The following is a 14,860-nucleotide window of genomic DNA, read 5'->3' on the forward strand; positions in this document are numbered from 1 at the left end:
CGTCGTCGTCGCGAGAACATCGTTTGTTCGCGGTTTTTGGGGGGTTTTTTTGGCGTTTCGATGTGTTTATTGTTGGGTTCATGGTACATGAGACGATTGCGCGCGTGTTTGCCGTTTAGGGAGGAGGGTGAGTTAGTGTTCGAAACCGATAGAGCAGTCTTGTTTTTTTGCGAGATTAGAATGACGGTTTCGCTTGTGTGAGTAGGCGGCTGCGGCGTAGACGGCCGCCGCTTTTGCAAGTTGGTAGTGAACTTGACGTTTCGTTTGATAAAGCCTTGCCCTCCGCCGGAGTGTTAGTTGGTCATCTCCTCGTCGTTCTTGCTTGCGCTCCCGCATTTGGATTGGATCCCGTATACTGGGCACCGGAAAGGGGGAGAACGACGGCGATTGGGGATTCTCGCTCGCCCATTTCGACTTGTATGGGTGCGTGTGTGTCTATCTCGGGTTTCCTCGGTTTGTGCAGTGAGAGTGACGGAAAAAAGGCACAATTAAGAACGAGTGTAAGTGGCCTAAAGACCTATATTCGAGTGAAGTTTTGATTATTCCCGAAATTTTCGGTGTAAATAAGTCCGGGCATCTCGCGCTCCCTGCTCGAGGGGATAGTGAAAGTGACGTCAAATCTGGGAGCGTCCGATGATTGATCGGTCGACGAAAAATGGAAGCGATATTGGGCGATTTCGATAATCGACGGTGTTCTGGAATACGTTGAATTTCCTTCTTTTGCAACATTTTTGCAGGTTTGGAATTAGAAAAAAAGAATACAGACACACAGCGCGCTGTAGGAAAACCAGAAAGGGGCTATCCAGTGCAGCTGTGTAAGTGCTCGTGTTTTTTTTCCTTTCGAGAGAAGAATACTGACGGCAGTAAGAATGAAATTCGCGATTATTATTGCGAATTTGTAGAATCGTTGCCGTGGTGTGTGTACGCGAATTTTCAATTCGCAATTTTTGCCTTTCCTCTATGCGCTCGTGTATTCTGGGGCCGGGAATCGCGTAACAGTACCATAGTGAGACCTAATCGGGAAATTTTTGCTAGAGTTTACACGCCTTGTGGAGAAGAAAATTTCACTCAGTGTGACCGTGACATCTAGTGTTTTTTGTTGAAGGCGCCACTTGGCCCCATAATCGTGCATCAGTGTGTTAGTGCGTGTGCATGTGCAGCGGCGATGCCCCAGAACAGGCGGCTGTGACCTAGCAGCATTTCGACGGCAATGGGCGTCCAGTGCACTCCACCCTAAACCACCCCCTCGGAGGCCTATCTCTAAGGAAGCAGATCCTCAAAGGCTGCCGCCCCCTTCTTTGATCTCTCAAAAAGCTGCGTGCAATTTTCAGCTACCTTTCTATAGCCGTTCTCTATGTGCAGCAGCTGCACTTGTGCTCTTTCTTCGACCTTGAACTATATACTTGTACTCTGGAATCCAAACGTCCCGTGCAACTCTCTTCCTGTTGCATCCAGGAAGCAAACCGGATTGCAGCAGCACACTAGTGCATAATTTTTTCCTGCGACCCGTTTCTGCATGTGCGACCTACAATACAATTGTGAAATCCCGGTCTGTGCAAGTGTGTTTGCGTCCTGCTTTACTGTGGGTTTTGGTCATCCCATCTGGGTTATTGCCATCCCGGAAGAAGTGTGTTCTAAACCCGTTACCTGCAACGCCTCCAACGCCTGGTTCCCGGATTTTGGAACCACCCCCATAATCCAGAGCGTGTGGCTGGCTGGGCCAGGGCGAATCTCTCCAGTGTGCACCACCAGATAAGTACTGCTACCTGATGCAATCGGGCTGACAAAGTATCGGCCCCGCGTTCTCGAATCGTCTCAGTACAAAGTTACAAAGTGTTCAATCGAAATATAAGTATCCCCTGAAGTATAGTGAAGTGTGTGAAAAGTTACCCCCAAATCTCACTTAATTGAAAAGTGTTCAATACCCCCTGTAGAAAAAAGTTAGTTATACATAGTTCAGAGTGAATTCGGCGAGAATCGATTCAATATGCACCACGAAGAAGCATCGCCGACGGCCAGTTCCTCGACGGCCCCAAGCAACAAATCGACCACCATCGGCTATGTCAATAAAATTAATTGCGTGAATATAAGTGGGGGTGGCAACAATTCTCTTGGGGTCGGGGGTGCCCATATAAACGGTAATCTCCTTATTACAACTTCATCCTCTCTGGCGGATGTCGTTTCCCAATCTGTGTACGAGCTGATCCAACAACATCAGCCGCCGCAGCTGCACCATCACCAGCAGTTGCAGCCGCAAGTTCTACCAAACCACACCACCAAATTAATCATCACAAACAATAACAACAGTGGCAGCAGCAGTTCCTTAATAACAACTACATCCGGTACTAGTCCCGCGGCGGCAACAACCATCCGCCCAATTCAACATCACACTATGCAGCAGCAGCAACAACACCACCACATCACATCCCAAACTCCAACCATTTCCACCAATAAACAGATCCATCCCTGTTCTTCCACCACAACCACCACAACAACACTCCTCATCGGAAATCCCGACAACTCTCCCTTTTCCTCCAACGATCTACACCTATCCAACCTTGATGATCCCAACGACCCAACGGACGATTCCGTCCCGGCCGGGCTCCTGAACATCGATACCGTTGCGGCTGCTGCTGCCCTCATCGATCTCCATCCGACGTCGTCCTCTTCGACAACGGCGACTACCCATCATCCGGATCAACTGGCCATCGGAGGAACGGATCAACCTGGATCATCGTCATCTGCCGTCGTTGGTCTGCACGATCCGATCGAGATCAAGATTCCCGAGGAGGAACCGTACCCCGCGGAGGAAGGTTCCGATGGTAAGTCACTCTAATTTGTCTTAAAAATTTAAATATAGCATTCGAACATTTAACCAATAATCGAATGTGCTGCGGAGTTGCTGTTGCAGGGCGTTCAACCCCTTTTTTCTAACTTTCTAACAGTTCTAGAAGGCGTGATGGTGATTGTTGTTGTTACCCGGAAGGAGGATATCAACGGACGACGATGTTATTCTAGGTTAAGATAGAATTAAGTTCCTTAAACTATAAAACTATGTTCTTATAAATAGCTCCATACAAAGATTCGAACATTCTCAGAACTAACATTCAGTTAAAAATAAGGGTTTACTCAAGAAAGAAATCGATCTTATCCTCATTAATACTCATGTAGAACCATCAAAACAAACAAATTGAACTTCAGTTGAGGGCAAGAATACATTCGAAGATTCCTGTGGGACCTATAAGTTTCCGATATGTTTTAAACGTTCCTGTTGAATCCTTCAAAACAAGTATAAATTTTTCCGATTATTAAGGATACCTTTTGACCAACAAACAAACATCAATGTTTAATTTTTAAGTTACTTATTTTATGATGTTTTGCAACTTTTTAAGAACACTTAACATTTAGGAACACAACACTATAAGACACTGTAATGTGCTTTTGCGATCTTTCGTTTTACTACTACCTCGTTTTACTGTACCTCAAGATACCTGGTTCTAACATCGGAAAATATTTTACACTAATGTGTATGCTTTCAGTATGCTATTGATAGCTTATTTAGGTCTCAATTTGTTATCAAAATTACACAGCAATAAAAGTATTGTAATATTACATCAAATACCTGCCCATAACTTGAGTCGAAAAAACTTCAATTGAGGAATACATTGACTACTTGATGCGATATCACCTAGAAGGTTGTGACGACATGTTCGCATTCGCGTAAGATGTCGTTTAGATGTTGGGTACTATTAGGTACAATAGAAATCCGAAATACTACATCATCTCCAGAAATTACATCGTCTAGCATTACATGTTTTTTGCTGTGTAACGACTTTAAAACCTTATAGATGTCTAGTTAGGAAATTTAAAAAATGTTATTTTTATGTAAGTAATGTCTCATATCTCGTTAAAATGAATGTAATTAATTCTTCCAGTTTTAAACTTAAAACAGCAATTCCTCCCTAGTAGTCTGCCTGAGTAATGCGCCAAATTAACAGTTATCCGAAGCAAAACTTCAAGTGTGGCTACAGAAAAATGTTACTTAAATTGTTGAATACATTTGCTATTGGCAAATTGTTATAAATTAATCGAACAGATTGTTTTCATAAAGAAATGCGATAAATTGGTATTGCGGCCAAGGTCGCGAAATCACAGAAAAATCTGTAATTTCAAAGAATTTTGAACAAATTTTCAATCTGTGTCACAGAACAGAACACAGAATTTTGAAAATATTCAAAGAATTTCCAGATTTTTCAAATTTGCTCGAATTTCCAAAATATGTATTTTTTATTTTAATGTAAATTCAGAATTTCCAACTTTGAATCGGGGAAATTTTAAAAGTTGGCAATGCAAATTGATTTTCTCCAGTGAAATGTAATAAAGACTTTATTTTCCATGAATAAGGAAATCAATGGAATTGACATCACAGAACACCATCACAGAATATTTTGCTAAAATCACAGAAAATCGGATTTTTTCTTAAAAAAACACAGAAATATTTTTGGCCACCTTGATTGCGGCTGTTGCTAAGCTGTCATGCAGTCTATGTAAGTATTGTTTTTAAATCATCAAAATTGTTCAAACAATTTTGATTTAAAGATATCAGTAAAAATCTGAGAAAAAAACTTAGAAATATGATTCGATTTACTGACTTCTGATTTTCAATAAAAATCTTTCTGATTTTTCCCAAAGATGATTGTTCTGAGTGTTAGAAAATTTTTTACATATGTTTGCATTACTGTTGCATATTTCTCGACATTTTATTCAAAGCAATAGAATGTGCATAAAAAAATAATGCGAAAAAGCAATAGTGGTTAAGCTTTTGATTCTGCATTTATTTTATTAGAAGACTTCCATTAAAATTGAAGGAAAATAACATAAACTGTAATTTGGTTCCGTGTAGGACGAAATCAAGTTTTTTTTTAGAAGAAAAGTTGTGTCCTGCCTGGTACAAAATCTTAAATGTAAGGAAACGTTGAATAAGTACAAGCTCTTAAATTTAGAGATATGTAGATATTTTCAGTAGATTTTAACTTCGTCAAATCATATCGTTTGTAAAACAAAGCTGTTGATTCCTTTTTTATCATATTTTATAGAGCAAAACCAACTCGGTCAATGTAGGAATCAATGCTGAGTGCAAAATTTTTCAATACTTTCGGAATAGTTTAAAATTTAAATCAATTTCCCTTAGTTTGTGAAATGATTGACTGTTCTTGGATTTTTTTTGTCAAAAAAATTGTTGAATTGGTACGTGTTGCTTGGACTTTCAAAATTTTCTTCTTACGGATTCAGAAAGTCTTGAAAAAGAGAAAAATAATATATCTTTAAAAGTTTATTTCGATTTTGAAGGTATGATGAATTGTCATTCGTGAACCACGAAAATAAGATAGAATTGATCAGCAAAGATACTGTAAATCTATTAGGCTGGATTAGCGGATAAACTGAATCCACCTTTAAATTATTGTTCAATAATATTTTTTTAATTTTAGTTTGAAATCGTGTTTTCTTGGATATAATTTGAAAATAATTAAATTGCTTGATAGAATTCTAATGAACTGCAATTTTAAATAGGTAGGGGAGAGTGGGGATACTTGATCCCCTTTTCTTATTTTCACTATATCTTTTCGGAAAAAAATAGAAACTCGCCGTCTTTGACATTTTCTGACAGCTTGTAACTTCAAGTTTCTATGCTCCAAAATTTAGAACGATACTAAAACCCGTTGATGAACTAGAAGCATTTTCGTGGGAGTAAAAAAATTGCGATTTTTCTGAAGTTAGGGGAGACTTGATCCCCTATTAAAGGAGGCTTGATCTTTCATTCAGGAAGCCCTAATCCTTGTATAAAATTCAAACATCACCCCAAGATAGAATGTTAATTGACTATTTTGGTCATGTTTGTTCTCATTTCACAATTTATTGCAGACATAAAAAGAAAATTCTATAACTTTGTCTCAACGCTAATAACATTGCATACTTAAAGGCGCTATTTTTATAATTAAGAGAAAACTAATTATTTTTGCTCTCTTCTTCAGACAATTGTATGATAAATATTAGTTTTTGGATAAATATTAGTAATTTCGTAATCAGCAATCATAACGATCAATTCAGAAGAAGAATGTGCCGTTTGGAGGGGGGATCAATTGTACCCAAATCTAGGGGATCAATTATACCCATAATCAACATTTTAGAAAACTTTTTCTGAAAAAAGTTGAGAGTTTTTCATAACTTTGAAAATATGGCATTATGAAGTTCATTTTACGCTCGAACGATTGATACATTGGAACAAATATTTTTTTCATAATTTTCCCATGTAAGGAACATTTTAAAGTGATGAAAAAAGATCTTCAAGTTACATGTTGTGAATTTTTTCAAACAAAGTTCAATTACTCAAACGATTATTTTGTTAAGATTTTTTAAACTACAAGCATTGTTATATTGCTCATTTTGGCACATTTTTCTAGAACATTTGATCTTTGTAAGACATTCCAGTTTCGAGATATAGCTTAGGAATCAAGTATCCCCAGGGATCAAGTATCCTCATTCTCCCCTACAGAATTTAAAATCGCATTTTCGCAACTTTTTTAGCTGAATTACTTCTCAATAATTTTAATCCTTTACACACAGAATCCTTCATAGATAAGGTTGCCAGATTTTTTTCAACACGTATCCGGGCCGGACAAACCGAGCAATTGTATATGAAAACCTGGCAAAATCCGGGCATTTGATTTTAAAATTGACGACCATAAATCCGGATAAAATCCGGGCAAATTTTCTCAAAATCCAGAAATTACTTAACAAAAATCATGAAAAGAAATTAAATTTTTTTGAATTTTTCATCAAAACTCATTGACAGATTTTACATCGTATTTTAGATTTCCGAAAATCCTTTCATGATTGTTTTTGTAAGATTTGTTAAAAAAAAAATTTTGGAGGCGTTTGTTGTTTTTTTTTGTTTGATTTGCCAAATAAAGTGATCAAATTCGGGCATTTTTCAATGAAATTTGAACAACCGGGCCGGAACGGACTGTTCCCAATTTTTTTATTAAATATACGGGCCAACCCGGATAAAACTGGGTAATCTGTTAACCTTACTCATGGACGTTACGAATTCGAATTTAAATATAGAAAATTAGGTTTTTTTTTAAGGTAATAATAAATCATAAACTGCAATGCGCTTAAGTGACATCATGTTCATAATTGTTTATCTAAAATTGTTGGCTTAAGCTCGGGATTCCAGACTATGCAATCAGTCAGGAATCAATAGGCGTAAAATCCCACAGAAATATTCAACGTAAATAGCTTCTTGTATACACATCCAGAAAACATTTAATCCATGAACAAAATTTTTTAAAAGAGTACAACAACTGTCCGGTATTCTGATTCATAAATTTCAATTATAATTTCTTAAATGTCCCATTATCAAACAAACCTCAGGTGAAGGGTGTATTTCCTGGTAGGCCCCGTCACTTAAAAATTGGGTGACGCTCTCTTATTCTAATAATTCGCTCAGTTAAACGACATTTTGCAAATCTTGAAGTTCTCCATGTTTAGTTTCTTGCTCCTAGAATTTCTTTGAGCCCGGCTCGTAAAACTACCAAATATGAGCGTGGTGACGAACGAAAAAAATTAAAGACTTACTGTTTTCTCTTGGACAGTTTCTTCAAAACAACCAAGAGCCCAGAGAGCATACTGTTTTCAATTCAGCTTCCGTCCGAGTCAGGGTTGCAAACATTTTTTTTTTCAAAAATCAAGGACTGGTGAAAAAAAATCTGGATAGGTCAAAGTAACGGAAATTTCGCTCAAAGCGATGACCTTTGTGTTTTGGTCGTCGATCCACATTTTCATTTCAACAATGGTATCTAACGCAGTTCCTTACAACTGAGTCGATTTGGGGTCATTTTTGAATTTTTCAAACCCTGGGACCTCAAAAGCTTCGTTTTGGTTCAAAAATCATTCATGATTTTTTGCAGAAAGAAGTGATGCAATACCTCGTTAGGCACCCAGCAGTGATGCCAATTTAATTTATTGTTAATCAATGCCAAAAGACAAGCTCCTAGTCAACACCTAATAACTTTTTTGTCTAATAAGATACGAAGTTACGGTCTTCGACAAAATTGTTCAGCGGAAAACTTCCTTTAGAAAATTTATAAATTGGCACAAAAAAACATTAGAAGACTCGGTTTAAAGAAGAAAAAATAATGATGTTGGTTTTTCAGTACAAAATATTCAATTCTCCAATACCAATCTAACAGTTTAAATTAATTCATGTAAACGTTACTTAAAAATTATGCTAAAAATCATGGATGAGTTTTAAACCAACACGAAGCTTTTGAGACCCCAGAATTTGAGAAATTCAAAAATCATCCCAAATCGACTCAGTCTTCTCACAACCCATTTTTCATTACATTTGCAAAATCAGGCAAATACAGGCTTATTTAAAAAAAATCCGGGAAATCCAATGGCTTATCAGGTTGTCAGGCTGAGCCTTGAAAATTCAGGCTAATCCTGAAAAATCAGGCACATTGGCATCTCTGGTCCGAGTGCAATCCTCTTTCGCTGATCATGCTCCAGAACCACTCGTTATCCGAGTTCACACAAGCTTTCTGTAAACGACTCAGACAGCTCTCTCATCTCAGTGAAAGAGAGAGAATTCTAGCCAAGAGCGTCCTAGTGCTTTAATAATACACCTTGGCCTCGATGTTTATGGAGATAAAAATTACCTTGACTCTTTACCACACAATCAGAGGTTCCAGGTGTCCTGATTGTTCAGGATTTGTCCGGTTTTGTAGTGTCGTCTTGATTGTTTTGAATGGTTAAATTGACCTAATTTTTGAAAAACAGTGATTAAAATTTTCGCATTTCTTTATATTATTTATTCTGATAGTTTTCTTTGCTATTTCCTGATTTTTTACAGAACCAGCTGGAATCGCTTCACACAACGAACGAAAATCCCAGCAAATATTTATGAAGGTATAACGCAGAAACAGAAGAATTATTTAAACAAATATACCAGATTAATAGATTGTATTAAACATACCAAAATAGCATATAGCTACAAAAGTGGAGGCGATATATCTACAATGACAAGATTCCAACGATTCGATTTTCCAAAAAAAGGAAAATAAACGAAATAAAATTCCTTGACCGAGAATTGAACTTTAGTCCTCCGAGTTCGCTGTCCGGTATCTTACCAATATGCCAACTCATCAGTTGATAAGGTCCACGCTATAGCTCTATAGGTGAGATTTTCTTTTTACGAACCGGTCAAAGGAAGAGACCGGAGAGAGTGTCAATTGAAGGACCGCCCATTTATCGTAAATCGGTTCACTCAAATCGTAAATGTTGAATAAGCATATTCCCAACGTTTTGGAAACATATTTACGAATTGACTAAACTGCTATCCGACTCAACTATTTTTGGGCAAAGCTTGTCGTAAATGAATGATAGAAAATCACTCAATACCAACGTGTTTACGATAGTTAGTGAAAATGTTTTTATATTCGATTTGGATTATCATTTCTATTACGATTTCATGTTAGCTGAGATGTATTTTTTGAAAAGGTGAAAACTCAGTACTAATCTTCACAAAATCCTAAAAATCCAAAAATCTGTTTTCCCAGATAAAACTGTACATGTGGTAAATATGGCTACTGATATTGAGATTTTTTTTCTTCAAAAACTGAGTGTCAAAGGAAGCGTTTGTAGCAGTGCATCTTTCTCGCCTACAAAATAAAACTGTGATTACTCTCAGATTTCTTCAATAGAAGGGAATTTTCTTCATAAGCAGACGAAAATGCTCTCGCTCACTCTTGTGTGGTGTAGATAACTTCACTCTTTTTATCAGTTCGATCAGAGATGCCAATGTGTCTGATTTTTCAGGTATTGCCTGATTTTTCGAGGCTCTGCCTTCCAATCTGATAAGCCATTGAATTTGCCTGATTTTTTAAATATGCCTGGTTTTGCCTGAATTTTAGGAATGTGATGAAAAATAGGTTGTAAGGAACTGAACAAGGTACAATTGCTGAAGTGAAAAAGTGGAAATGTGACTGAATCAAAGCAATCGAAAGATTCCCTTGAATTCTTATTTAAAAAGGCCATCTTCCGATTGCTTTGATGCTTTCATTCAGTAGAATTATTCCACCAAGTAGGCTCACAACACATATTAGAGAGAAAATGAGGAGCGGTGACCAAAAAAAAATGTTAATAACTTTTAGCGAAATTTCCGTTACTTTATCGTAGCCTGATTTTGCCTGATTTTTATTTCACCAGCTCCCTGATTTTTGAAAAAAAAATGTTGGCAACCCTGAGTACGATTTATTTCTTTCCGCACAGCTCGGGCGCAGAGATGTCAACTGTTTTTCAGATATATCTGGAAAATTAAAAAAAAATGTCTGGGAAAGTCTGAATATTGAACTTTATGGGTTAGACTTTTTTTTAGGTTGCCAGATCGCAATATTTCAGTGCGGAAAATAATAATTATTACTTGATAAAAATCATAAATTAAATACACTATCAATGTCTGAGACCATTGTGGTGGTGTTGGCAGTACTACACCCAAAATTCAGCCTCTGTGCCAATGGCGTGTAGTCAATTTCATAGCATCATTGGTACAAGAAGATAACGCGACCGGCACTGATTCGATTTGCGCCCACCGGCATTAACCTCCCAGCGTAACCGAATTGCGTATGTCTGAATGAAACAAAATAAAAACGTTTTCGCGTCCCTCCCAATCGCATCACAAGCCGAAGAAGGATGGAAATAAATACCGGCCAACACCAGGCAGCCAGCGAACCTAGCACTGTGCGTGTGAATGTAGCAAAAGCAACAACCAAAACATCCTTCTAATTCAATCAACCGGCAAACACGGCTAAGCTGTGCGTGTGTATGTAGCAAAAGCAACAACAAAAACATTCCTTCAATTTACCGGCAAACAACACCGGCCAAGCTGCCCGGCTTTAGCAGCTGTGTATATGTAGCGTGTGTATGTAATAGCAGGCAGTAAGCAAAGCACAGTTCTCATTCAATGGGTTTCCCGTTCCTTCACTCCCGTTCCCTTTCCCGTTTCCATCTTAAGACAAAGGAATGCATTGAAAGGAGGCCAAACGCCGGGAAGCCGCCGTTGTACGTTTTTTGTGATTGATCGGTAACAGAAAGCCTATGACAAATATACCTCGTCCTGCATGAAGCTCGAATAGTACACTGGTTAGAATGTCGGACTGGCAAGACGCTACAATTGGTGATGTGAGTTCGATTCTCAGTACAGCGCTGTGGTTTTAATTTTTATTTTCTTGTTTCTGGGATGAATTATCCAATAGGAAGGAAATCCCATAAAATGTTTTTCTTGTTTCGCTTGAATGTAGTGGTCATCATTTTGATTGGGAGCCGAGTCCTTATGCCAGTTACGGTTTTTCAAACATACCGTCTTCGGCACAGTGCACATTTCAGAGCATTATCGGCACAGAGATGTGCTAAAAAGGCATTGGATTTTTGCAACCTCTTCTATGGGTGTACGTTCTATGCTTAACTTCCTGTTCTACAACCATTTTTGTGGCATTTTTCCCTTTTCAGTTTCGATTCATCTCCTGCAATTTTGCAACGTAAATTTTTCAATTTTGGCTGTTTTATCAAAAAATTCATGTCGAAACTCAAAAGTCTGGAAATGTCTAGAAGAAATGATAAAAGTCTGGAAACCTAAATAAAAGTCTGACAAATGTCCAAAATGTCTAGAAGATCTAGAAAAATCTGGAAGGTTGACATCACTGCTCGGGAGAAGAGTAGAAACAAAATTGATCTCTTTTTCACTGACCTAACCGAACTGAAGAGAAAGACCAACCATGGCTTCAAATGTATCTACTTATCAGTATGATATTGATCAATTTATGAAAGAATTATGATTTTTTTTATTATTTTTAGTAGCTTTGAAAAAGATTTTCTCTTTCCAAAAAATTCTGTTCTCCTCAAAAATTCTAAAAATTACGTAATGTTACACCATTCCTTTGTATGTAAGTAAATTATCAGTTCTATCTCGTGTGTTCAGTCCATTGAACCCTCCTTACTTAAAAACGCCATATTTTTGTTTGCTCTCACCCCATATTAAGAAACTTACTTTTTGGAAGTTTTTTTTTCAGAAATTTGAAGTGAAACTAGAGAATTTTAAGTTTCATAGTATAAACAAACGAATCGTTTCGTTTCAAGTTTTATTATTGTTGATATCTGTTTTAAAAAAAAAAAGGTTATGTCCTCATTTTTTAGGCTCTGTTAATTTTTTTTTAAAGTTTTTCCGATTCTTTAGTGCGTTTAAATTTTTGTTCAATGCAGGAAGTAGTTAACCATTTGTTTTGCATTGTAATTCAAGTGCTAGGTATTTGACCAGTTTTATGTAATCGGTGGATAGCTGCACTTTGTAGCTACCTAATCCATTTACGATTGTTGTTTCCAAATCAGGGAAAACAGTCCTCCACCGAACGAGAGTGCCGAAATTGTTCGAAAAAAGAAATGAAATGGAACCGTCCTCAGACAGCCAGCCAGCCAGCCAGCCAAAAGGAAGTGCTACTGCTCACGCGACCGACCCAGATCGATAAAACCGATTCCCGGATGGCCTTTTCTATGGTTCTATGTTTATACCCACTTCTTAGGCCAGCCAATTGCAAATGGTGAACTAGAAAATAACCACCCTAGAAAATTAAAACACATAATAGAATTTAACTATTTGTTTCAAGCAGTGTTGATTTCAAAATTTGAGTCGTGTTTTTTGGGTTGGTTTTCTCATTGAATCCCTGCGTTTTGTGACATTTTTTTTTGAAATTTACTCAAATAATATGATACTCAAAAATATAATGAGACATCCATTCCTTCCAGGAAAAAACTTTAAACCAGTCAATTAAAAAAAAGAAACAGTGCACCGAAAATCCGATTGAGCTGTCAGCCCCACCAACTTCCGCCAACAGCTACCGACCGCGCGTATTTTCGTGTCCTACTGACACTGCCCTCATAACCCTAACCTGATTTGTGCCATAGAGCACCACCACATTGGCATATCAGCAAACGTACGGAATGTAGGAAACGGAAAGAAAAGCCAGCTGAACTTGACACAAAACACCGTTTGGGTGTTCGTTTTTCATCCTTCCTTTTCCCCCACTTTACAGCTTCTTTCCACGCTGGAAAAACCTACCCCACACAAATATTGGTGCGCACGCCTAGGAAATATTACGTGTGGAAATGGTATTACATCGTTCCCTATTGACCCACCAAACTGGTGGAATCCTACTTGCAAAAGTAGTTGTGACTTCAACAAGTCCTTTTCACTAACACAATCACATTTAAGGATTCCTTCCTTACAGCCGCTCTGTTGAAAATGTATGTGTATCCCAACAGGAAGTACCCATTTTTCTACATCCCCTTCTCGAAGTTCGCATTTGCTTCTGACAAAAATAGCTTTTGTTGGTCTTTCCGTTAACAAAAACCGAACCCCGATTGAACAACTCAATCGGGGGTCCTTTCTTTCTTTCTTGTCTGAAAATATGAAAAAAACATCTTCTACCAAAAAAACATCCTTTTCCAGGAATCGGTGGTCCTGTTGCTAACGCACAATTCTCCCTTCGTCCCTTTCCCCAACCACCACATGGTGGTGACGACTCACTGTCTACATCTCTTTTCGTGCGACTCGCTGGCTGCTGGAACGTTGATGATGGTCCTTTTTTGGAAAGTAGGTCAACCGTTCATCCCCCTACTCCCCCAATTCGTTTACACTAAACGTTCGTTTTGGTTTTGAGGGTGATGGTAGCGGCCATTTTTCGGTTTCACAATTAAATCATGAAATCTAGCAGCGGCCGACGGTGAATAAACAACATATTTGCCACGAACTGAATGTGCGGTCCTTGTTGTTGTACTCTTAGAGGCAGTGATTTCATTTGCGTTTTAATGTTTTTGTTTTTGCGAAGCAGTGTTTTTATTGCATTGAAATAGAATCCAGAATCTTCGATTATTTGATCTTAATCTAACTAGGCAGCAATCATATATTTGAGATTTTTATCCTCCTACCTTTTTTAATGAATCCGTACAAATAATTTTTTATTAAATGTGGGTATGGAAAGTCGAGTAAAAATGGTAAAGTTATACTTGACTGTTTCTAGTCTGACTCTTTGTTTATTGACTGTCATTTCTGTCTAATATTACTCTCAATCTTAATCGGCTCTCGACTGAACTTGGACTTTCCAAGACTGAGTTTTGATGAATTCTTGACTTGTTCTTGATCTGTGCTAGAATGAATTACTCCAGATTCTAGGCTTATTCTAGTATTGCCTCTTAATTAATTTTAGATTGAATTTTAGTGAAGTGTATGCTGACTGTTGAATGGTTGTAATCTGATTAAGAAATGCTGATTTTGGACTGTCTCTAAATAGACTGACTCTAAAATTACTCCCAATTGACTCTAGATTAAGGTTGCCAGAATTTTTTCAGGACGTTTTCAGGGCCGGACAAATCCGGGCAATTTTATATGAAAACCAAGCAAAATCCGGACATTTGATTTCAAAATTGACGGCCAAAAATCGGGACATTACCCGGGCAAACTTTGTCAAAACCCAGAAAATACTCAACAGAAATCAAGATAAAAACCTTATTTTTTTTCCATCAACATCAACAAATTTTAAATTGTATTTCAGGCTTCCAAGAAACTTTTCATGATTATTTTTATAAAACTGGTCCAACAAAACTCGTTTTGGAGGCATATTTAAATAAAGGAAATAATACAACACAATGTGTTTTTTTTTCTGTTTGATTTGTCAAATAAAGTGTATAGATTCAACAAAATTCGGGCATTTGTCAATGAAATTCGGGAAACCGGGCCGGGCCGGACTGT

At 37.6% G+C, this 14,860-nt stretch overlaps 1 protein-coding gene across 2 annotated transcripts in view; it reads left to right on the forward strand.

Moving 5' to 3' along the window:
* The first annotated feature begins 204 nt into the window (after positions 1-204).
* LOC129750556 (nuclear hormone receptor FTZ-F1-like) overlaps positions 205-14,860 on the forward strand; it is a 448,891-nt gene continuing 434,235 nt past the window's right edge. Inside the window, exons 1-2 of one of the 2 annotated variants that reach the window (XM_055745526.1) lie at positions 205-737; positions 1,866-2,822. In XM_055745526.1, the coding sequence (XP_055601501.1) occupies positions 1,988-2,822 (835 nt within the window). In that variant the 5' untranslated portion in view covers positions 205-737; positions 1,866-1,987. Of the gene's footprint in view, positions 2,823-14,860 lie in introns of both variants that reach the window. The other variant, XM_055745525.1, reaches the window with a different exon arrangement.

Source organism: Uranotaenia lowii, chromosome 3 (genome assembly GCF_029784155.1).
Source record: "Uranotaenia lowii strain MFRU-FL chromosome 3, ASM2978415v1, whole genome shotgun sequence".
NCBI lineage: Eukaryota > Metazoa > Arthropoda > Insecta > Diptera > Culicidae > Uranotaenia > Uranotaenia lowii.